Source organism: Rana temporaria, chromosome 8 (genome assembly GCF_905171775.1).
Source record: "Rana temporaria chromosome 8, aRanTem1.1, whole genome shotgun sequence".
NCBI lineage: Eukaryota > Metazoa > Chordata > Amphibia > Anura > Ranidae > Rana > Rana temporaria.
Window position 1 is genome coordinate 138,444,240 of NC_053496.1, and position 24,768 is coordinate 138,469,007.

Sequence of the window (24,768 nt, forward strand, 5' to 3'; positions counted from 1 at the left end):
GGGAGACCGCCAGAGAGCACCAGATGCCCAGGCAGCCCTGTTCCTTCCAGCCTGTCACTAAACACAGAGAGGGTTGAGGGTCTATGACCTCATTCATGCGGTTCTTTACTGCTTCAAAACTAAGTGTGGGGGATTTCCAGGCTTTTGCAATTTAGTTACAGTAAAGAGATGTTGGGCCAATTGCCACTCCGGACGTAATAATTATACAATTAGTTTCCCGAGGAGGGCTTCGTAGGGGTCCCTTTTAAGGTTTATGTGGAACATGTTACCAAGAATACTATAAACTCTGATTCATATACTGCATGCCCTTGGGCATGACCAGCATATATGTGCCATACAGCCTTCCTGCGAGCATCCTCGAAAGCAAAGTGGAGAATAGGTTGGAATGAATTGGGCCAATCTAGCTGGTGTATAGTACCACCGATATAATACTTTATAGGCATTCTCTAATATAAGGACATTTCTAGAGCACTAAGAGCCCATTCACACCTAGGCGTTTTGTCGCCTGTAGTGTGACGCCGCTGCCGCCCCGACACGCCAGAGGGATGATTTAACATTGCCCTCTATGGAGATGGTTCACATCTCCACGCCGAACGCCGTCCGCCTGCCAAAAAGTCCCGGACCTTTTTTTCAGGCGGCTTTCGGCGTTCGGCATAGGAGATGGGAACCATCTCCATAGGGGGACAATCTAGGGGCACATCTAGGCGGACAATCGCGGCGTTTTGTCGCCGCAAATTGCGGTACAAAACGCCGCTATTTGCGGGACAAAACGCCGCGATTTTGTCCGCCTAGATGTGAATGCAGCCTTAGAGAGGGCCATGTAAATTCTTGGGCTGTCTTGCATGAACTGCATGTTTGAGATCTCCCCCGAGTGGTTCAATGATATTGAGGCCAGGAGACTGAGATGGCCACTCCAGAACTATACTTTATTCTGCTGTAGCCAATGACAGGTCGACTTGGCCTTGTGTTTTGAATCATTGTCATGTTGGAATGTTCAAGTACATCTCCCATGCGCAGCTTCCTGGCTTATGAATGCAAATTTTAGTTGGTCTACCTGACTGTGGTTTGGTTTCAACAGAAGCCCTCATTTTCCACTTCTTGATTAGAGTTTGAACACTGCTGATTGGAATTCTAAATTCTTTGTATATCTTTGTATATCCTTTTTTTGTTTTTTACAGTTCAACTACCCTTTCCCGCAGATCCTTTGACAATTCTTTTGCTTTCCCCATGACTCAGAATCCAGAAATGTGAGTGCAGCACTGGATGAAAGATGCAAGGGTCTGTCAGGAGTCCAGAAACTCATTGACCTTTTATACACACACACAGATCACAGGGGTGTATGGTTACCTTTAATAGCCATTTAAACCCCTTTGTGTCAACTTGTGTGCATGTTATCAGGCCAAAATCACCAGGGTATGTAAACTTTTGATCAGGGTCATTTGGGTAATTTCTGTTGTGATTATGATTTAAAAAGAGTAAACACAGTTGATTGATAATAAATGGCTTCAGCCAAACACTAAGGCTGCATTCACACCTAAGCGACAGCCGCGTTCGCGTGTAGCGGCAGATTTGCCGCGATTACAAATGTTTCATTTTTATTTTTTTTTTCCTAAAGTATTCCCATTGCTGTCTATGGGAAAACGCGCCTGTCGCGTGAAAAAAAGGGTCCGGGACTTTTTTTCAGGCGACAGGCGTTGCGCGTCTATGAGATGTGAACCATCTCCATAGACGGCAATGGGAATTCTCCCCTCTAGCGACAGAAGCGTCCCGCGTCGGGCGTTTTGTCGCTTAGGTGTGAATGGGGTCTAACTATGAGTGAAGAAAAGTTTTTGTGTTATCATTCATATTCTCAGAAAAATGGGCAGGAAATCATAAATTCTGCCAGGGTATGTACACTGTGTGTGTGTGTATGTATATGTATATATATTTATATATGTATTTTTTTCGGCAGAGGCCCTAGAAAATTGGTTTGATCAGATGCTCTCACAAGCCAGTAATGGCTTGTTTACTTCTGAGCAAAGCCGAAAGTGACAAAGTCCTAGGGCCAGTTCCAGAGAGAGAGTACGCCGGCGTATCTACTGATACGCCGGCGTACTTTCAAATTTCCCGCGTCGTATCTTTAGTTTGAATCCTCAAACCAAGATACGACGGCATCTGGGTTCGATCCGACAGGCGTACGGCTTCGTACGCCTTCGGATCGTAGATGCAATACTTTGGCGTCCGCTGGGTGGAGTTTGCGTCGTTTTCCGCGTCGGGTATGCAAATTAGCTATTTGCGGCGTATAGTTAGATTTGCCATGTTAAGTATGGCTGTCGTTCCCGCGTTTAATTTTTTTTTTTTTTTTTTTGAGTACGTAATTCACGTCTATGTTAAAACAAATGCAATACTTCGGCGTCCGCTTGGTGGAGTTCGCGTCGTTTTCCGCGTCGAGTATGCAAATTAGCTTTTTCTGACGATCCACAAACATACGCGCGGCCGTCGCATTCTCTTACGTCGTCTCTATTTGGCTTTTTCCGGCGTATAGTTAAAGCTGGTATTTTGCGGCGTATAGCTAGACTTGCCATGTTAAGTATGGGCGTCGTTCCCGCGTCGAAATTTGCAGTTTTTTTTGCGTAAGTCGTCCGTGAATAGGGATGGACGTAATTTACGTCTAAGTAAAAAAAATGACATCGTTGCGTCGTCATTTAGCGCAATGCGCGGCGGGAAATTTAGGGACGGCTCATGCGCAGTTCATTCGGTGCGGGGACGCGCTTCATTTAAATGAAACACGCCCCCTACTCACCGATTTGAATTACGCGCCGAGAGATACACTACGCCGCCGTAACTTACGGCGCAAATTCTTTGTGGATTCGAAGAATTCAAAAGTAAGTTACAGCGGCGTAGCGTATCTCACATACGCTGCGCCTATCTAAATGTATGTGGATCTGGCCCCTTGTTTCTTAGACCATAGACCACAGAGATGATCGGAGAAGTTGTGCTCTTTGGTCATCTTTATGGTAAGCCTGTAAACCGGTGGCTATGGCAGCTACTTTAACCCAAGGACATACAGGTTGTTCATTTGGTTATATCGAAACATTTCGGGCGAAGGCAGATGAAAACTTTGCCATAGCGAGGAAAAATACCATTGGCATTAGCTAAGTGCTACAATTTTGTTAGGTGAAGTGCTCCCCAGTGTCTGAAAGAAGTGGAAGATATAAAGGCTGGGGTGGTTCTGTACAAATGATCAGAGGGGGTTATGGGACGAGCCCCATGCGTGATTTAAGGTGGTCCATTAGCCCCCTTTCACACTTATATGACTTGTGCAAAGAAGCATGAAAAGTTGTTTCCCATGATTTCCAATGACAACCATTTATATTTGTATGACTTCAAGTCGTTCCGACTTCAAAGTAGTCCCTGCACTACTTTGGTCCGATTTCGATGCCACTTACACAGGCATTCCCTAAAATCGCGGCCGCGAATCGCGACAAAACCGTGGCCGAAAAATTGCAGTATAATCGCGCGACTTTGAAGTCGTAGTAGTGTGAAAGGGGCCTTACACTTTCAAATTTCCTGCGTCGCATCTTTAGTTTGAATCCTCAAACCAAGATACGATGGCATCTGGGTTTGATCCGACAGGCGTACGGCTTTGTACGCTGTCGGATCGTAGATGCAATACTTCGGCGTCCGCTGGGTGGAGTTTGCGTCGTTTTCCGCGTCGGGTATGCAAATTAGCTATTTCCAACGATCCACGAACGTACGCGCGGCCGCCGCATTCTCTTACGTCGTCTCTAGTCGGCTTTTTCGCGCAATGCACGGCGGGAAATATCGAAACGGAGCATGCGCAGTTCATTCGGCGCGGGGACGCGCTTCATTTAAATGAAACACGCCCCCTAATCGCCGATTTGAATTCCGCCGCCAGAAATACACTACACCTACGTAACTTACGGCGCAAAATCTTTGAGGATTTGAAAGAACGCCAGGTAAGGTACGGCGGCGTAGCGTATCTCTGATACGCTGCGCGGGTGCAGATCTATGTGGATCTGCCCCTATGTCTGGCACAAACCCAACACATCACATCACCCAAAGGACACCATTTTTAGCAGTCAGGACTGGGAAACTGGTCATAGTTGAGGGAAAGATGGATGGTGCTAAATACAGGCATATTATTGAGCAAAACCTGTACCACTCTGTGTGTGATTTGAGGCTAGGACGGAGGTTCACCTTCCAGCAGGACAATGATCCCAAACACACTGCTAAAGCAACACTTGAGTGGTTTAAGGGGAAACATATAAATCAGTGGCGGAATTATGAGTGTCGCAGCAGTCGCCGTTGCGACTGGGCCCTGTAATTCCGCCAAGTACGGGGGGCCCACCACCCGCCCGTGTGAGGTGCCCAACCGCCGCTGGTGTGCTGTTCGTTCCGGGCAGGGACTACACAGGCCACCGAGGAGAGCACAAGGGAGAATTAACTCGGGGCCCCGCGCCGCCGCTAGAGGTCCGCGGCCGGCGGAGATAATGTCTCCGCCAGCCGCCATTCTCCTGAAGACCACAACGAGAAGGGAGCCCTGCCTGCTGTAATAGAGCTGCGGCGCCCGCCGCCTGGTCTGCCGATGGGATCAGAGAGAAAGTGCAGCCCCCTGTAACCTGAATAGGAGGAGAGGTGGGATGGCTGCATATAGAAGAATAATTCTCTCCATCGTCCTCCCATGGTCTCTGAATGCCTGCTTCTGCTCCTCTCCCTCTCGCAGGCATTCAGGTACTGCGGGAAGAAGATGGAGAGAATGATTCTTCTATATGCAGCCACCCCACCGTTCCTCCTAATCTGCTTATCTCTGCTGTCCCCACAGTGCTCTCTCCCCCCCCCCCCCCCCAGTGCTCAGGGGACACCTGAGATGTAAGGAAGCACTCCGCTGGGGACACCTGAGATGTAAGGAAGCACTCCGCTGGGGACACCTGAGATGTAAGGAAGCACTCCGCTGGGTTCACCTGAGATGTAAGGAAGCACTCCGCTGGCTGGGGACAGTGACACCTGAGATGTAAGGAAGCACTCCGCTGACTGGGGACTCCTGAGATGTAAGGAAGCACTCCGCTGGCTGGATACAGTGACATCAGGGCTCCCACTGATTCTGCATTATGGTGAGTTGAATAATTTCATTCTATATTACCATGTGATAATAGAAATAATGCGCTTCAATCATCCTGACACCATAACAACCATGGTGCCGGGATGATTGAGGTGCCAACACTAGAATTTTGGAGTATCTTTATCTGCTGATTGTTAAACACACCCCGGACTCTGTACGTAGCACACCCCGGACTCTGTACGTAGCACACCCCGGACTCTGTACGTAGCACAGCCTGGACTCTGTACGTAGCACACCCCGGACTCTGTACATAGCACACTCCGGACTCTGTACGTAGCACACCCCGGACTCTGTACGTAGCACACCCTGGACTCTGTACGTAGCACACCCCGGACTCTGTACGTAGCACACCCCGGACTCTGTACGTAGCACACCCCGGACTATGTACGTAGCACACCTTTAACCAGTGGTGGAATTATCAGTGTCGCAGCAGTCGACATTTCGACTGGGCCCTGTAATTCAGCCAAGTCTGGGGGGGCCTTCACCCGCTCGTGTGAGGTGCCCGACCGCCGCCTGCCAGTGTGAGGGGTCCACCTGACTGTCACGTCACTGTGGAGGGGGGGCGCCTTCATGATTTCTTGCACCGGGGCCCTGAAGTCTCTAGTTACGCCACTGATGTAAATGTGTTGAAATGGCCTAGTCAAACCCCAGACATCAATCCAATAGAAAATCTGTGGTCAGACTTAAAGATTGCTGATCACAAGCACAAACCATCCAACTTGAAGGAGTTGAAGCGGTTTTGCAAAGAGGAATGGGCAAAAATCCTAGTGGTAAGATGTGGCAAGCTCATAGAGACTTATCCAAAGCGACTTGATAGTGACTGTGATAGCCGCAAAAGGTGGTTCTACAAAGTATTGACTTTAGGGGGGTGAATAGTTATGCACATTGACTTTTTCTGTTATTTTGTCCTATTTGTTGTTTGCCTCACAATAAAAAAAAAAAATTCACAGTTGCGGGCATGTTCTGTAAATTAAATGATGCAAATTCTCAAACAATTCATGTTAAATCCAGGTTGTGAGGCAACAAAACACAAAATATGCCAAGGGGGTGAATAGTTTTGCAAGGCACTGTAGAACTAAGATGACATTGTTAAACTGCTTAACCTATAATGTTAGAGGGTTAAATACTGCAGAAAAAAAGGTACAAGGTACTAAAAAATATCAGAAGGTACTCTGCAAATATTATATTTTTACAAGAGACGCATATAGCACAAAATACAAATGTAAATCTATACTCAAAATTCTATCCAACATGGTACTATGGAGACTCCCCCACAAGAAGAGCGAAAGGAGTAGCAATAGGGATGGCAAAAGATGTAAGATTCGTATTGGAAGACAGGAAAGTAGATCCAGAAGGACGGTACGTATTTTTGAATGGAAACTTACAGGGGATGGAGTGCACAATGGCTAATGTCTACTGCCCTAACAAAATCCCAAGGGGCTATTTGAAAGAGATCTTGAATAAATTAATGGATTTAAAGCGGGGGTTCACCCTTAAAAAAATAAAAAATTCTACCATGCCATCCAGCATACTAGCGCGAGCTACAGTATACCTTTATTTTATTTTTTTGCGCCGTACTCACAGTTTAATCCCTTAGTTAATTTTCAGACTCCCCGCGTGGAGTAGGCGTTCCTATGCAGAGGGGAACATGATTGACGGCCGGCTATGGCGCGTCACGCTTCCCGAAAATAGCCGAAATAGGACTTGGCTCTTCACGGCGCCTGCGCAGTCAGCTCCTAGTCTGTGTGCAGGCGCCGTATAGCGCCGTGAAGAGCCGAGTCCTACTCCGGGTATTTTAGGGACGCGTGACGCGCCATAGCCGGCCGTCAATCATGTTCCCCTCTGCATAGGAACGTATGAAAATTAACTAAGGGATTAAACTGTGAGTATGGCGCAAAAAAATAAAAATAAAGGCATACTGTAGCTCACGCTAGTATGCTGGATGGCATGGTTGAAACTTGTTTTTTAGGGTGAACCTCCGCTTTAAAAAAAGGCAATATAGTCTTGGCCGGAGATTTTAAAGTAGAGGTTCACCCGAAAAGTTAATTTTTAACATTAGATTGATGCTCATTTTGTCTAGGGGAATCGGGTAGTTTTTTTAAAATCGAAGCAGTACTTACCGTTTTAGATAGCGATCTTCTCCGCCGCTTCCGGGTATGGGCTGTGGGGCTGGGCGTTCCTATTTGATTGACAGGCTTCCGACGGTCGCATACATCATGTCACGATTTTCCGAAAGTAGCCGAACGTCGGTGCGCAGGCGCCTTATAGAGCCGCACCGACGTTCGGCTTCTTTCGGCTACTCGTGACGCGATGTATGCGACCTTCGGAAGCCTGTCGGAAGCCTGTCAATCAAATAGGAACGCCCAGTCCCGAAGACCATACACGGAAACGGCGGAGAAGATCGCTCTCTAAAACGGTAAGTACTGCTTCGATTTTAGAAAAACTACCCGATTCCCCTTGACAAAATGAGCATCAATCTAATGTTAAAAAAAAAAAAATTCGGGTGAACTCCCGCTTTAACTTTTGTTTGGACCCTCGAATAGACAGTACTTCGAATGCACAAGGGACTAGAAATAACCAACTAAGAACGATAAGGAAAAAACAACATCAATGCCAGTTGGTGGATGTATGGAAGGCCCAACACCCAAGGGCAAGAGACTGATTACTCCATTCCTCACTGCAAGGGCTTTTTTTTCTGGTGGAACATGCTGGAAAGCCGTTCCTCCACATATGCCAGACACAGACAGGGAAGCAGGGTGACCTCGACATGAAGGGGCAGCTGCATAAGTCGGCGATCGTATACAGTAGGTGAACCCGATTTTGTGTCAATCTCGCTCTCTTTCTCGGCGAGATTGAGCACCTACGAGCCCCATCGCGGGAGCCAGCGCCGAGCTGGCTTGCCGCGATGGAGACAGAGCCGTCATAGAAGCGACGGGAGATCCGACTTGGATTCCCGCCAATTCTACACGTGTGCGGCGTTTGTTATGAATCCTGAGGGGGAAGTCCCCGCCGGATTTTAAATAAAAATCCGGCATGGGTCCCCCCCTCAGGAGCATACCGGGCCCTTAGGTCTGTTATGGGTTGTAAGGAGAGCCCCCCTACGCCAAAAAAAAACGGCGTAGGGGGTCCCCCTACAATCCATACCAGACCCGTATCCAAAGCACGCTACCCGGCCAGCCAGGAAGGGAGTGGGGACGAGCGAGCGCCCCCCCCCTCCTGAGCCGTACCAGGCTGCATGCCCTCAACATGGGGGGTTGGGTGCTCTGGGGCAGGGGGGCGCACTGCGCCCCCCCCCACCTCAGAGCACCCTGTCCCCATGTTGATGAGGACAGGGCCCCTTCCCGACAACCCTGGCCGTTGGTTGTCGGGGTATGCGGGCGGGAGGCTTATCGGAATCTGGGAGCCCCCTTTAATAAGGGGGCCCCCAGATACCGGCCCCCCACCCTAAGTGAATGAGTATGGGGTACATCGTACCCCTACCCATTCACCTGCAAGAAAAGTGGTAAAAACACAAATAAACCACACAGTGTAATAAAATATTTTATTAGTCTGCTCCGGAGGCCGCCTCCTGTCTTCTTTATTAGCTCTTTTACCAGGGGGGGCTTCTTCTTTGACGTCTTCGGGTGGGTGGGGGCCGCCGTCTGGTTCTCTTCCACCGCCGGGGGGGGGTGGCTTTTAAAAAAGCCCCCACCCCCCCGGCGGGTTTCCTCCGGCGTCTTCGGCGGGGCTCTTCTTCTTCCGCTATCCCGACGGGTCTTCTCCGCTATCCGGGGGGTCTCGCCGCTCTCCGCTGTTGACTCGGCGCACCCCGGTTCTTCGTCTCGCAGTCCGGTCCCTTCTTCCGTGCTGTACGTCTTCTTCTGTGCTGTGAGTTCTTCTTCCGCGCTGTGACGTCATGTTCTTCACTTCTCTTCTTCTCCCGATGTTGACACGCCGGTTCTCCTCGCTGAAATGACGGATGCGCGCCTTGCATCGGACCTATATAGGCCTCACAGTCCCATCATGCTCTGTACCTACCCATGTGATACCTACCACGTGGGTAGGTATCACATGGGTAGGTACAGAGCATGATGGGACTGTGAGGCCTATATAGGTCCAATGCAAGGCGCGCATCCGTCATTTCAGCGAGGAGGACCGGCGTGTCAACATCGGGAGAAGAAGAAAAGTGAAGAACATGACGTCACAGCGCGGAAGAAGACGTACAGCACGGAAGAAGGGACCGGACTGCGAGACGAAGAACCGGGGTGCGCCGAGTCAACAGCGGAGAGCGGCGAGACCCCCCGGATAGCGGAGAAGACCCGTCGGGATAGCGGAAGAAGAAGAGCCCCGCCGAAGACGCCGGAGGAAACCCGCCGGGGGGGTGGGGGCTTTTTTAAAAGCCACCCCCCCCGGCGGTGGAAGAGAACCAGACGGCAGCCCCCACCCACCCGAAGACGTCAAAGAAGAAGCTCCCCCTGGTAAAAGAGCTAATAAAGAAGACAGGGGGCGGCCTCCGGAGCAGACTAATAAAATATTTTATTACACTGTGTGGTTTATTTGTGTTTTTACCACTTTTCTTGCAGGTGAATGGGTAGGGGTACGATGTACCCCATACTCATTCACTTAGGGTGGGGGGCCGGTATCTGGGGGCCCCCTTATTAAAGGGGGCTCCCAGATTCCGATAAGCCTCCCGCCCGCATACCCCGACAACCAACGGCCAGGGTTGTCGAGAAGGGGCCCTGTCCTCATCAACATGGGGACAGGGTGCTCTGAGGTGGGGGGGGCCGCAGTGCGCCCCCCTGCCCCCAACCCCCCCATGTTGAGGGCATGCAGCCTGGTACGGCTCAGGAGGGGGGGGGCGCTCGCTCGTCCCCACTCCCTTCCTGGCTGGCCGGGTAGCGTGCTTTGGATACGGGTCTGGTATGGATTGTAGGGGGACCCCCTACGCCGTTTTTTTTCGGCGTATGGGGGCTCTCCTTACAACCCATAACAGACCTAAGGGCCCGGTATGCTCCTGAGGGGGGGACCCATGCCGGATTTTTATTTAAAATCCGGCGGGGACTTCCCCCTCAGGATTCATAACAAACGCCGCACACGTGTAGAATTGGCGGGAATCCAAGTCGGATCTCCCATCGCTTCTATGACGCGCTTGCTGGGATGTGCTGTCACTATTCCAGTGAGTGCGAGATGTCGGCGAGATCTCGGCACCATGTCGCCGAGTATCAGCGCGACGCTGTCGTGCTAAAAGCACAATATCACAAACACCTACTGTACAGTTTCGGCTGCAGCATGCCTGAGACAGTGGAGGGTGGAGTTATATCATCCGCACTCCGCCTCTCCCTGCAAACTAAATGCTCCTTTCAGTGGCAGCCACTCTTGGATCTGTGTGAAGAGAGAGAGAGAGAGAGAGCACCTTTCTTGGTAAAGTATTCATGCAGGATGAGGCTTTGTTAATGCAGATTGGATGTGGGTCTGTGAGTCTCTCTAAACTGGAAGGGGCTGTCTCTGAGCTAGAAGGGGCTGTCTCATACCTGGATTGGGCTGTCTCTGCTGGATATGGAGCTGTCCCTTTGCTTGTTTTGGAGCTGTCTCTTTGCTGGTTATGGGGATGTCTCTTTACTGTATATGGGGCTGTCTATTTGCTGGTTATGGGCCTGTGTCTTTGCTGGATATGGGTCTGTCTATTTGCTGGTTATGGGACAGTCTCTTTGCTAGATATGGGGCAGTCTATTTGCTGGTTATGGGCCTGTCTCTTTGCTGGTTATGGGCCTGTCTCTTTGCTGGTTATGGGCCTGTCTCTTCGCTGGATATGGGGCAGTCTATTTGCTGGTTAGGGGGCTGGCTCTGCTGTATATGGAGCTGTCTCTTTGCTGCATATGGGGCAGTCTATTTGCTGGTTATGGGGCTTTAGTGAGACGAGGGTGTCTCTCTGCTGGATATGGGCCGGTTGAAATCATCTGGAAGTGCCTCTGAGTTTTCTTTGGTAGGAGCTGGATATTTAATGTGTTGTGTATTTCACTATATTGCTTTTTTTTAACAAATGTTATACAAATTACTTGTATAGTCCCCCAAATTATACCTGTTCTCTAAAGGGAGTGGTGCTAGGGGTTGAGACAAGAGGAGGTTCTAGGGGTGGGTAGGGGGCAGAGGCAGGTGTAGCTTAGGCGTGAGTTACTGCACTTTTTCCCTGAGAAAAAAAGCCTTGCTCATTGCATAATATGAATTCAAGGTTAGATTATATTCTGGTGGAGAATAGACTTTTGGAGGCAGTAGGTAATTCAGTCTTTGAAAAAATTTGATTTTTTCGTCATACTTACCTGTAAAATACTTTTCTTTAAATACATCATGGGACACAGAGTCAGGCTAATATTCTTTACCTGACTCAGGTCTATTACCTGCTGGATTATACTCCATTATCAGGTGAATGGACACTGGTAGACCAAGGTCTTTAGACAGGAAGTGATCCCCTATATAACTCCTCCCATAGAGGAAGTTACTACAGTTTTGTAGTAAGCACTGAATCCTCAAAAAGAGCAGCGGGACCTCTATGTCCCATGATGTGCAGTTGGTTTTGCACAGTGTGGCCCTGGTCCTTCTCTTATGAGGTCCCTCAGCGGCGCTCCTCTTCTTATCGAGTTCCCTGTGGAGAGCTGCTCTCCCTCGGGACACTCGTGCGGGCACGCTCCTGTGTCCTGCTGCTGCATCTATTGACACAGACAACAGGACTTGGCCCCTCCCACCGGCTCCCACATCATTGGATTTGATTGACAGCAGCGGGAGAGAATGGCTATGCTGCTATCAAACTATCCAATCAGAACCCGAGACACCGGCTGGAGCTGGTGTGCCTGTCTCCATCGCTGGAAAGATCGGGTTCAGGTAAGTAAAAGGGGCGCTCTGAGGGGCAGCTGAAGCACAGAAGGTTTTTCATCTTAATGCATAGAATGCATTAAAGCGGATGTGCCAGTATAAAAAAATATTAAAAGCCAGCAGCTACAAATACTGCAGCTGCTGACTTTTAATATTAGGACACTTACCTGTCCTGGAGTCCAGCGCCGTCCGCAGTAGAGGACGAGCGATTGCTCGTCTCTCTGCTGCTCCCCCCGCCATCCTCAGTGAGGGAACCAGAAAGTGAAGCGCTCCGGCTTCACTACCCGGTTCCCTATGGCGCATGCGCGAGTCGCGTAGCGCCCGCCGATTGGCTCACACGCTGTGTGCTGGGAGCCGAGTGTTCCCAGCACACAACGGGCGACAGACGGGAAGTCAGAAAAACCCGTCTTTTGCCCGTAGCGTGTGGCCGGAAGTGGGTGCAAATACCTGTCTTTAGACAGGTATCTGCACCCCCCTCCCCCCTGAAAGGTGTCAAATGTGACACCGGAGGGGGGGCGGGTGCCGATCAGCGTGAGTTCCACTTTAGGGTGGAGCTCCGCTTTAAGGTGAAAAAACACAAGGGTTTACAACACCTTTAATATCAAATACTTAAAAAAGAAAAAACAAACTACAAAGAACACTAAGCAGCCAACTTATAAATGCTTTCAGACAAGAGTAAAATTAAAAACCCTATAACCCCCCAAAAAATCTCAAACTTCTTCTATCTAAACAAATTTTGCCTAAGCAGCTCAACTAGCAAAAACTGTGAGTTTCTGATTCTGTGAAATTCCAGACAGTGGAATTGGTAATTTTGCAGCACTCTGAAATCACTATGCACATTATTACTTGTTATACCCATTAGTGTTTTTGCCTAAATTTCAAGCTTTTTAATCATTGTCAGCTGGAAATCTCCAACTTGGTTTTTATCCTTGCAATACATTTATGGTTTTACTAAATCATTATTTACAGCAAAATAAATCCTTACCGTAAAATATATTTAGTGCTGCTTATCCTCACATATGGGTTTAGTTCACCATCTCCCATCCTCAGTTGCTGATGCTCCTGTAACAGAAATATAGTACATCAGATACTACAGGCAGCAAACAAGCTAAAAATTAACTGGCAAAAAGTAAGGTGTTAGACTGACAATGAAACAGCAATACATTTAAAATCAGCAAGGTTGAGCAAATCTTGCCTGAGTTCAGTTTGTGAACAGTTTTGTGAATGTTGTTCAAATTCAGTTCTGCCCATTTGCTCTGTTCGATTGGAAGACTGATAAGAAATCTATTGTCAAGAAAAAGGCATGGCAAGCATGGTGTCCAGTTTTAAAGATGGCCACCGCACTGTCGCCGAGCGGCGGCAATCTTTATGAGTAACCCACAGATTGCCAGTGACACTGTCACTGCAGCCTGTGCTGCCTGGCTAAGCTGACAGCTGATCCATCCAGCGTCCGCACGGAGGAGCGCCGCGCCCGCGGGCGAACATTTAAGATGATCTCTGACTCCTAACAAGGCAGGGACAGCCGCCCATGCTGTCATTCCTGCAGAATCCGCCTGTGGCCTGGCCTGCCAGCAGGGGCATACCTAGAGCATTTGGCACCCGGGGCGGATGCTATATCTCCCCCCCCCCCCCACGGTAAAATGTAAAAACCCCACTGTTCCCCCTGCATCCTTCAATATCTCTGTCACTACTGTGTACTCCTCTCCACAACTGCACCACTGGACCCCTTTACATTATACAGCACCCTGCATCACTTTACATTACACAGCCCCCCACAGCTCTAGACACCTATATGTTACACAGACACCCCCCTAACAGTTCTGGACCCCCTGCATGTTACGCAGACCCCCCTACAGTCTTCCCCTACAGTGCAGACCCATACCCCTACAGTCTCCCCCACAATACAGACCCACCCCTACAGTGAAGACCCCCCTCCCCTACAATACAGACACCCTCCTTACAATACAGAACCCCCTCTACAATATAGATTCACCCCTACAGAGCAGACCCCCCTTACAATACAGAACCCCCCTCCTATAATACAACCCCCCTGCATTGGATTACTATAAAAATGCCATTGGCAGTGAAGGGGTTAACACTAGGGGGCGGGGAAGGGGTTAAGTATGTCCCTGGGTGTGTTCTTACTGTGGGGGGGGGGGGGTGGCCTCACTAGGGGAAACACTGATCCTCTGTTCATACATTGTATGAACAGAAGATCAGCATTTTCCCCCCCTGACAGGACCGAGAGCTATGTGTTTACACACACAGCTCCCGGTCCCCGCTCTGTAACGAGCAATCGCGGGTGCCCGGCGGCGATCGAGCCCGCCGGGCACATGCACGGGAGTCGGGGGCGAGCGGGGGGCACGTGCCTCCGGCGGCACGCAAGCGCCCCTAGTGGCCGCTCAAAGAGCCGCCGTATAGCTACGGGCTCTCGCCCAGGAGAGCCGACCTGCCGCCGTATAATGACGGTGCGCGGTCGGCAAGTAGTTAAAACTAGCACGTTCAAGTCCCATAGATTTCAATGGGGTTCTAAAGTTTGCGAGAACGTTCGGTCCGTTCGAAAGGTTCTGGTGCGAACCGAACGGGGGGGGGTTCGGCTCATCCCTAGTCAGGAGTTATCAGGCTGATAACAGAATAATGGGGCAGGAGACATGCATGGGAAATAGTGCTTTGAAGAGAGATAACAAAACACTGCAGATATTTGTAGCCCAGCTCAAATTCTATGAATCTGATTTACATCTACTTTAAACACTACTTACCTCCTCGTTCATGACATTTTTTTGGTGTAGTGGGTAGTGAAATATAAAATCTTGGGATTACACTTGCCTGACACAACCAGCAAAAATCAATTCACTTCTAAAACCATTTCTGACTTGAAAGCAAATATGTCAGGGAAAGCAGAAAGCATTGTCATTTCGTTGTTTTGATAATACAGAAAACAGGGAAAAATATAAACTATTTTGTATTAACCACTTGACAACTGGGCACTTAAACCCCCTTCCTAACCAGACCAATTTTCAGCTTTCGGTGCTCTCACATTTTGAATGACAATTACTCAGTCATACAACATTGTACCCATATGAAATTGATGTCCTTTTTTTCACACAAATAGAGCTTTCTTTTGGTCTTACATAGTTAGTTAGTTACATAGTTAGGTTGAAAAAAGACACAAGTCCATCCAGTTCAACCACAAAAAAAAATAAACAAACAAAATAAAAAACATAGTACAATCCCAATCACCCAACTCCATACCCACAGTTGATCCAGAGGAAGGCAAAAAACCCCAGCAGAGCATGATCCAATTTGGTACACCAGGGGAAAAAATTCCTTCCTGATCCCCCGAGAGGCAATTGGATTTACCCTGGATCAACTTTACCTACAAATCTTAGTACTCAGTTATATTATGTACATTTAGGAAAGTATCCAGGCCTTTCTTAAAGCAATCTACTGAGCTGGCCAGAACCACCTCTGGAGGGAGTCTGTTCCACATTTTCACAGCTCTTACTGTGAAGAAACCTTTCCGTATTTGGAGATTAAATCTCTTTTCCTCTAGAGGTAAAGAGTGCCCCCTTGTCCTCAGTGTTGAACGTAAAGTGAATGTCTCAACACCAAGTTCACTATATGGACCTCTTATATATTTGTACATGTGGATCATATCCCCCCTTATTCTCCTCATCTCCAGAGTGAATAAATTCAGTTCTCTTTCTTTAGTAATCTTTCCTCATAATGTAGCTGAGCTCCTCCATGCCTCTTATCAGTTTGGTTGCCCTTCTCTGCACTTTCTCCAGCTCCCCGATATCCTTTTTGAGAACTGGAGTCCAAAACTGAACTGCATATTCCAGATGAGGTCTTACTAATGATTTGTACAGGGGCAAAATGATATCTCTCTCTCTGGAGTCAATACCTCTCTTAATACAAGAAAGGACTTTGCTCGGTTTGGAAAATGCAGCTTGGCATTGCATGCCATTATTGAGCTTATGATCTACCAAAACCCTCAGATTCTTCTCCACTACGGATCCCCTCAGTTGTACTCCCCCTAGTATGTATAATGCATGCATATTCTTAGCCCCCAAGTGCATAACTTTACATTTATCAACATTAAACCTCATCTGCCACATAGTCGCCCAATTAGACAGAGCATTGAGGTCGGCTTGTAAATTGGAGACATCCTGTAAGGACGTTATTCCACTGCATAGCTTGGTGTCATCTGCAAAGACAGAAATTTTACTTTTGATCTCAGACCCAATATCATTTATAAAGATATTAAAAAGTAAGGGTCCCAACACTGAACCTTGGGGTACACCACTGATAACCTTAGACCATTCAGAATAAGAATCATTAACCACTACTCTCTGAATTCTGTCTTTCAGCCAGTTTTCTATCCATTTACAAACTGATATTTCCAATCCTGTAGACTTTATCTTACACATGAGCCGTGTGTGCGGAACTGTATACCACGTCCACTGCCACGCCTCTGTCCAAGGTTTTACTTACCGCTTCATAAAAAGAAATCAGGCTTGACTGACAGCTTCTGTCTTTCATGAATCCATTCTGTCTGTTGCTTAAATGAGTGAGTGAAAAACTTGTATAGCGCTACAAATGCGAACTGAATCGCTTCAAGGCGCTTGGTATCCATTTCCTTCTATTTAGCCTTCAGAATACGTGGGTCTTGAGTTTTTTTCTGAAGGCCTGGTGAATTACTTCAGTTCGGATATTGGCTGGTAATGCGTTCCACAGTCGAGGTCGTTGGACTGCAAATCTTTGTCGTCCTTTGGTCTTGTAGCGGGCCTTGGGGATTTGAAGTAGATTTTGGTTAGTTGATCGGATAACGCGATTGGGGTTGTGGTATTTTATTTTCTCACATAAATATTGGGGAGCGATTCCTTGTACACATTTGTGCGTCAGGCAGAGGGCCTTAAATGTGATCCAGTCCTTTACGGGCAGCCAGTGGAGGGACCTGAGGGAGGGAGTGATTGATTCCCAGGGTTTTTTTCCTGTTACAAGTCGTGCCGCCGTATTCTGGACGACTTGTAGACGAACAACCTGGTATTTTGGGAGTCCGAGGTAAAGAGCATTTGCATAGTCGAGCCTGGAGTTGATTATTGTTCCCACCACTACTGCTGTGTCTTCTTTTGGGATGAAGGGAACGAGTCTACTTAGCAGGCACAGCAGATGGTGAGATCCGCTGACTACTGAACCTATTTGTGCATCCATTGTCATGTCGGAGTCAAAAGTGACTCCGAGGCTTTTGACTTTGGTGCTAGGGGTGATGGTTTGTCCGAAAATGGGGTCCATGTCGTCGTAGCAAGTCTCTTTCGATTTGCGTGGAGCAGAAGAAGTTCTGTTTTTGATCCATTGAGTTTAAGGTAACTCTCCGTCATCCAGTTCTCTATCAAAGTGAGGCATTTTTCTAGCCCGAGGTAATGATTCTTTTTGATGCTGATATGAAAGTAAACTTGGGAATGGTAGAATAAATCCTGGTTACTGATAATTTTGAGGAGAGGGCGGAGATAAATATTGAATAGTACAGGCGACAGGGGTGACCCTTAAGGGACTCTCCATGACACGGTACGTTTTTCTGAAGTGAAAGGACCTAGTTTCACTGTCTGGGATCGATTTTCCACGAAGGAGGTGCACCAGGGTAGATCCGAGTCTGCAACTCTAGCTACTTCTGCTAGGCGAGTCAGCAACATTTTGTGGTCTACTGTATCAGAGACAGCACTCAGGTCCAGCAGTATCAGAAGACATGATTCTGCTTCGTCTGCTGCTTCGAGAGCGTCATCCCATATTTTGAGAAGTGCTGTTTCCGTCCCGTGACCTGGACGGAAACCCGATTGTAGTGGGTCCAGTAGTTTGTGGGTGTCTAAATGGTGTTGTAGCTGTTGCACTACTGCTTTCTCTATTACCTTGGAGAAGATGTTTAGACCTGTTATGGGTCGACGATGGTTTGGGTCTTTGGGGTCGAGGTTGTTTTTTTTTCAGAATGGGTTTAGTTATGCCTTGTTTTAGGGAGGTCGGTACCATACCTTCCTTAAATGATTGGTTTATAAGGTGTGTGATTGCAGGTGCCAAAATATCGGCACATTTTTGTGGGAATGATGTCATTAGGTGATGTACTGTCTGTGCTGTTCTCCTCACAGTTATTTGTACATTGTATTATTAATCTTTATTTCTCCATGTTTGTTTTCATGCATTTCTTTCACTGCTGCCATCTGCTGGCCAGAATTTGCATGCCACACATCTCTGTTCTTGTTAGTAAAGTTTTTTGTATCAGAGGCGTGGACTCTTGCTAGGCAGGTCTATTCACTGGGGGCAGCCATGTCAGTTTTTTCCTCATGGCTGTGTGACTAGACACTCCACATTTTTGGGCTCGAGAAGGCATCAGTTTTTTGACCAGCAGTCGCTCAGCAGCCGCTCAGCAGAAGTTAGCAACAGCTCAGCACCAGCTCAGCAGCTACAGCAGCTAGCCTCAGGACATATTATAACAAGTCAGCATTAATACCACTACTACAGAACAGTATTGTATCATCGTTTATTGTCTTATCTGGATTGAATAAACCCACGCTGATTTCATCCTCATGTCTGAGTCTGGATCCATCTAACCTGAGCATCTGCCGGTCCTGTCTGCCCCACTGCTTGGATACGAAGGTAGGAAGTCACACAGCTATTATCAGTTATACCTTCATTCGCCTTCATGTGGGAACAGAACAGTCAAAAAACTGCCTTAATGTCCACACCCCAGCCACAGATTCCCTCAAGAGTTACCACACTAAGGAATCTCCCTGCAACAGGCCCATCTGCAGCGAATCTGCCCGGCTACAGTGCATGTTCCACAAGTCTAAGGGCAAGCACCACATGTCCACAGTATCTTTACTGTCGCCTGAAAGCCCTCCACAACTCATCAAGCCGTTCTATATCCCATATCAACCTTTGCTCGCATAGCAGAACTGTTAACGCATACGGGGTCCCTCTCTAACCTAAACCCACGCAAATCACTTAAAACACCTGAGGAACCTTGCCAGAGTGCCCCAGCGCAGCCGCACTGCAATTTTCAGCCCCCAATTCAAACGTTTATTTTCTTAAAGAGACAGCGCACCTTAAATCAAAATGGACGAGAAAGGACCTTGCACAGTTCCCCAGTGATGAAACAAAGCTAATGCAGCCTGATACTGATCACCAAGAAGTACAGGAAGCAGAACCCACACTTCCAGCAGACCAAGTCGTGCGACCAAGACGCTCCCTCAAACCAACAATAAAGGTCAGGGAAAACTATCAAACCACAAAAGACGAGCTATGCGATAACCTGGAAGAGCTATGGAAGCGAGTTTCCTCCCTCATGTCAGGACTTAAATCCTCTGGTGATACCTCAAGCTTACAAGTTGGCATCAGGCGGCTGAACACAGCTCATGAAGGATACAAGAGACTGTTCACAAGGTATATAACCTTTCTAAAAAAATGTAATAATGATGAAGCCCTTTCAGAATTGAGCAAGGCAGAATCAATAGACATACAAAGAGACGCCATGGTGCTGCTTGCTAAAGATAAAGCGGAACTCCGCATCTCCCATTTGCAAGAAACTAGATCACACAGATCAAATTCATCTAAACATTCCTCTCGGTCATACAGATCATCCTGCTCAAGAAGCTCAACCCTAAGCGACAGATTACTAGAGGCCCGCATAAATGCAGAGCAATCCAAAGCCAGAGGTTCCTTCACTGAAAAAGAAGCTCTGGCAAAAGCAGAAGCAGAAGCACAGGCCAAGAGGGCAGACGCAAAAGCAGAGGCCAGGAGGGCAGAAGCAGAGGCCAAGAGGGCAGACGCAGAAGCAGAGGCCAAGAGGGCAGAAGCAGAGGCCAAGAGGGCAGACGCAGAAGCAGAGGCCAAGAGGGCAGAAGTTGATCGGATAACGCGATTGGGGTTGTGGTATTTTATTTTCTCACATAAATATTGGGGAGCGATTCCTTGTACACATTTGTGCGTCAGGCAGAGGGCCTTAAATGTGATCCAGTCCTTTACGGGCAGCCAGTGGAGGGACCTGAGGGAGGGAGTGATTGATTCCCAGGGTTTTTTTCCTGTTACAAGTCGTGCCGCCGTATTCTGGACGACTTGTAGACGAACAACCTGGTATTTTGGGAGTCCGAGGTAAAGAGCATTTGCATAGTCGAGCCTGGAGTTGATTATTGTTCCCACCACTACTGCTGTGTCTTCTTTTGGGATGAAGGGAACGAGTCTACTTAGCAGGCACAGCAGATGGTGAGATCCGCTGACTACTGAACCTATTTGTGCATCCATTGTCATGTCGGAGTCAAAAGTGACTCCGAGGCTTTTGACTTTGGTGCTAGGGGTGATGGTTTGTCCGAAAATGGGGTCCATGTCGTCGTAGCAAGTCTCTTTCGATTTGCGTGGAGCAGAAGAAGTTCTGTTTTTGATCCATTGAGTTTAAGGTAACTCTCCGTCATCCAGTTCTCTATCAAAGTGAGGCATTTTTCTAGCCCGAGGTAATGATTCTTTTTGATGCTGATATGAAAGTAAACTTGGGAATGGTAGAATAAATCCTGGTTACTGATAATTTTGAGGAGAGGGCGGAGATAAATATTGAATAGTACAGGCGACAGGGGTGACCCTTAAGGGACTCTCCATGACACGGTACGTTTTTCTGAAGTGAAAGGACCTAGTTTCACTGTCTGGGATCGATTTTCCACGAAGGAGGTGCACCAGGGTAGATCCGAGTCTGCAACTCTAGCTACTTCTGCTAGGCGAGTCAGCAACATTTTGTGGTCTACTGTATCAGAGACAGCACTCAGGTCCAGCAGTATCAGAAGACATGATTCTGCTTCGTCTGCTGCTTCGAGAGCGTCATCCCATATTTTGAGAAAGGGGTGTTTCCGTCCCGTGACCTGGACGGAAACCCGATTGTAGTGGGTCCAGTAGTTTGTGGGTGTCTAAATGGTGTTGTAGCTGTTGCACTACTGCTTTCTCTATTACCTTGGAGAAGATGTTTAGACCTGTTATGGGTCGACGATGGTTTGGGTCTTTGGGGTCGAGGTTGTTTTTTTTTCAGAATGGGTTTAGTTATGCCTTGTTTTAGGGAGGTCGGTACCATACCTTCCTTAAATGATTGGTTTATAAGGTGTGTGATTGCAGGTGCCAAAATATCGGCACATTTTTGTGGGAATGATGTCATTAGGTGATGTACTGTCTGTGCTGTTCTCCTCACAGTTATTTGTACATTGTATTATTAATCTGCCAAGAGGGCAGAAGCAGAGGCTCGAATAAAGATTCTTGAATCAGAGATGGAAGAGGAATTTGCATTAGCTAAAGTAAGACTACTTGAGCAAGCATTAAGCCAAGGTCTTGATCCAGTCTGCTCGCTACCACAGGAGGTAGAAGATCCAGCTGACCGCACCAGCGACTATGTACTTAAACAATTATCTGCATCACCCCCAGTATGCAGTACCGTCCAAGCCGACAACACCGAAACCCCCAAGTCATCTCCACCTACAGTGCCAGTGTCACTTACAGCACCCGAGAAACCTGATGGTGTTCACCCAGATGTGCCTTCTCAAGGACAGTTATTACGAAACTACAAAAAGGGCCATCAGGCGTTTCCTGGCCTACCCCCACAGCTCAAGCAGCAGTCATCACGATCTACAGAGACTAGATCACAGCTCAACCCTGCAGCAACATCATTCTACCTGGATGCATCTCACCCTTTCACGCCGCAAAGCCTACACGCCCCTTGGCTATGCACCCAGTTCCACTGCCCAGAGACTCACCAGCTGCCGTCACCACCAGTCCCGCTCCAAGTCATGGCGGGGAGCCCCAGAACCACGCTAACACAGTCGCCGCTGTTTCCTGCTCATGTTTGGAAGTATGTGGCGAGGGCCAGGGTGGGAAATGTTGTGCCCGAATATGCCTAATCAAGGTCTATCCAGAGGGACTACCAGAAAAGGCAGTAAAAATGTATGCCATCATCGATGACCAAAGCAACCGGTCCCTAGCAGGACCTAAATTCTTTGAAGCCTTTGGGATAAAGGGACCATCAGAACCCTACATCTTAAACACCTGCTCAGGCCGCATAGAGACTAGCGACAGAAGGGCGCAAGGATTCATTGCTTCCCCCATCAGTGGGAATACAGAAATACCCCTACCAACGCTGATTGAATGCGATCAAATACCCAACCATAGGGATGAGATTCCTACCCCAGAAGCTGCATTTCACCAAGCGCACCTAAGGCACCTAGCCAACGTTATCCCACCTATGGACGACAATGCTGAGATTCTACTCCTGCTTGGCAGAGACAATCTAAGGGTGCACAAGGTGCGCCAACAGTGTAATGGTCCTGACTACGCGCCATTTGCCCAGAGGCTGGACCTGGGATGGGTAGTCATAGGAAATGTATACCTGGATCAACCAGAAATCGACTCCTTCAAAACGTACGTGCGTGGAGATGGACGCACAACTTGCATTAAGCCGTGTCCTCATCACTATGAAGTGAAAGAGAAGTCTCCAGACCTTGTACAACCACCTGACATCATTTCTCCCCTCTTTGCTGACGACTTGGGGAGATCAGTCTTTCGCACAACTAAGGATGACGATAAGGTAGCCTTATCGGTAGAAGACAGAGAGTTTTTTAAAGACGAAACCAATCACTGGGTTTCTCCATTACCCTTCCGAATCACCAGGGTAAGGCTCCCAGACAATCAGGAGCAAGCGCTATCCAGATCTAACTCTCTTCAGTGTACCATGAACAGCAAGCCTGAGACGAGAGAACACATTGTCGTATCATCCGAACTTAATCCAGCAGATCACGCCACCAGGCCTACGTCTGTGGGTTCCTTTGCTAAATCTACTTGGCTTACAGGCCCAGAGTTTCTGCTAGGACGGGCAGACAGATGTGAACAGGAAGTTTACAGCATCCAGGATCCGGATAATGATCCAGAAATCCGCGCCGAAGTTAGCGCATTAGTCACGGAAACAAGGCAGACCTCCAGGCTCGACTGTCATCGTTTTGAACATTTCTCCAGTTGGATGAGACTTGTTAGAACCATTGCAAGGTTAGTGCACATCGCCAGATGTTATCACAATACTCAGGAAGACAAAGATTGTCATGGTTGGCACGTCTGCCATAAACCATTCTCTGCTGAGGACATTTCTCATAGCGAGTCTCTCATAATACGTCATGTCCAGCAGCAGGTATTTAACGTAGAATGGAAGTGCTTGAACAACAGACAGCAGATTCCTATAAAAAGTCCTCTTGCCAACTTAAATCCAATTATGGACACTTTTGGCCTGCTCAGAGTTGGTGGTCGTTTGAATCAAGCCCACCTAGGAGTTGCGGAGCAAAATCCTGTCATTATTCCTAGCAAACATCATATCACCACGTTGCTGATCCGACATTACCACAAAAAGACTGAACACCAGGGCAGACAAATCACTGAGGGCACATTAAGGTCTGCGGGTCTTTGGATTCTAGGTATGAAGAAACGTGTAGCCCAACTACTGCATGATTGTGTGCACTGTCGTAAAGCCAGAGGAAAACAGCTACACCAGCAAATGGCCGACTTGCCTGTGGATAGACTATGCACAGAGCCGCCCTTCACCTACACTGGCCTAGACGTTTTAGGACCATGGATGGTGTCCGCACGTAGAACCCGCGGTGGTCACGCAAACAGTAAACGTTGGGCCGTGCTATTTACTTGCATGAGTGTGCGAGCCGTTCATATAGAGGTGATAGAATATATGGTCACATCCAGCCTCATTAATGCCTTAAGACGGTTCTTCGCCATCAGAGGACCAGTGAAACTGTTGAGGTCAGACCAGGGAAGTAACTTCATCGGCGCCTGTAGAGAACTGAACATCGACACTAAGCCCATCCAAGATCAGTTGGCGGAGAAAGGTTGCACCTGGATTTTTAATCCTCCTCATAGTTCCCACATGGGGGGTTCCTGGGAGAGAATGATCGGGATCTCACGCAACATCTTAAATTCTATGTTGATGGATGTAAACTCTTCAAGACTTACACACAAGACTCTGATCACTCTTCTTGCTGAAGTTTCAGCTATTATCAATTCAAGACCCCTTGTGCCAGTATCTATGGATCCTGAAACACCAGCCATACTGTTTCCGGCTATTCTACTTACCCAAAAAACGGACAATATGCTAACGCCTAGTGGAGAATTTACCCATGGGAATATCTACCAAAAGCACTGGAAACGTGTACAACACCTGGCAGATTACTTCTGGAACAGATGGCGAAAAGAGTATCTCAATATTCTTCAAGGAAGGAGGAAATGGCAACATCAAAAACCAAACTTGAAAGAAGGAGACCTCGTATTGATGAAGGAGCAACAAACCGAAAGGATCACCTGGCCTATGGGACTAATTACAAAGGTTCTTCCTAGCAAGGATGGCAAGGTCCGAAAAGGTGGAGCTGAAGATCTTCAGGAAGGGTGAGCTTAAAACGTTTGCAAGGCCAATTAACAAACCCATTCTAATATTACCCATCGAGAACGTTCCTGAAGGATGAAAAGGACTGAACTTGAACTTCACAGTTCTACCCGCTATAGGTCAGCCTACCCACTATGTTACGTTTATTGCATTTCACATGTTCTTTGTTACAGGTTGTATCATATTTCATGAACATTCGTCATAGTGAAATCTCCTTACGGAAATTTCAGACGGGGAGTGTGCTGTTCTCCTCACAGTTATTTGTACATTGTATTATTAATCTTTATTTCTCCATGTTTGTTTTCATGCATTTCTTTCACTGCTGCCATCTGCTGGCCAAAATTTGCAT

The 24,768-nt window shown here is 47.9% G+C and overlaps 1 protein-coding gene across 3 annotated transcripts in view; it reads right to left on the minus strand.

Moving 5' to 3' along the window:
- RASSF4 (Ras association domain family member 4) overlaps nt 1-24,768 on the minus strand; it is a 283,607-nt gene that overhangs the window by 128,677 nt on the left and 130,162 nt on the right. For all 3 annotated transcript variants that reach the window (XM_040320772.1, XM_040320771.1, XM_040320770.1), the window contains exon 3: nt 12,954-13,030. In XM_040320772.1, the coding sequence (XP_040176706.1) occupies nt 12,954-13,012 (59 nt within the window). In that variant the 5' untranslated portion in view covers nt 13,013-13,030. The remainder of the gene's footprint in view (nt 1-12,953; nt 13,031-24,768) is intronic.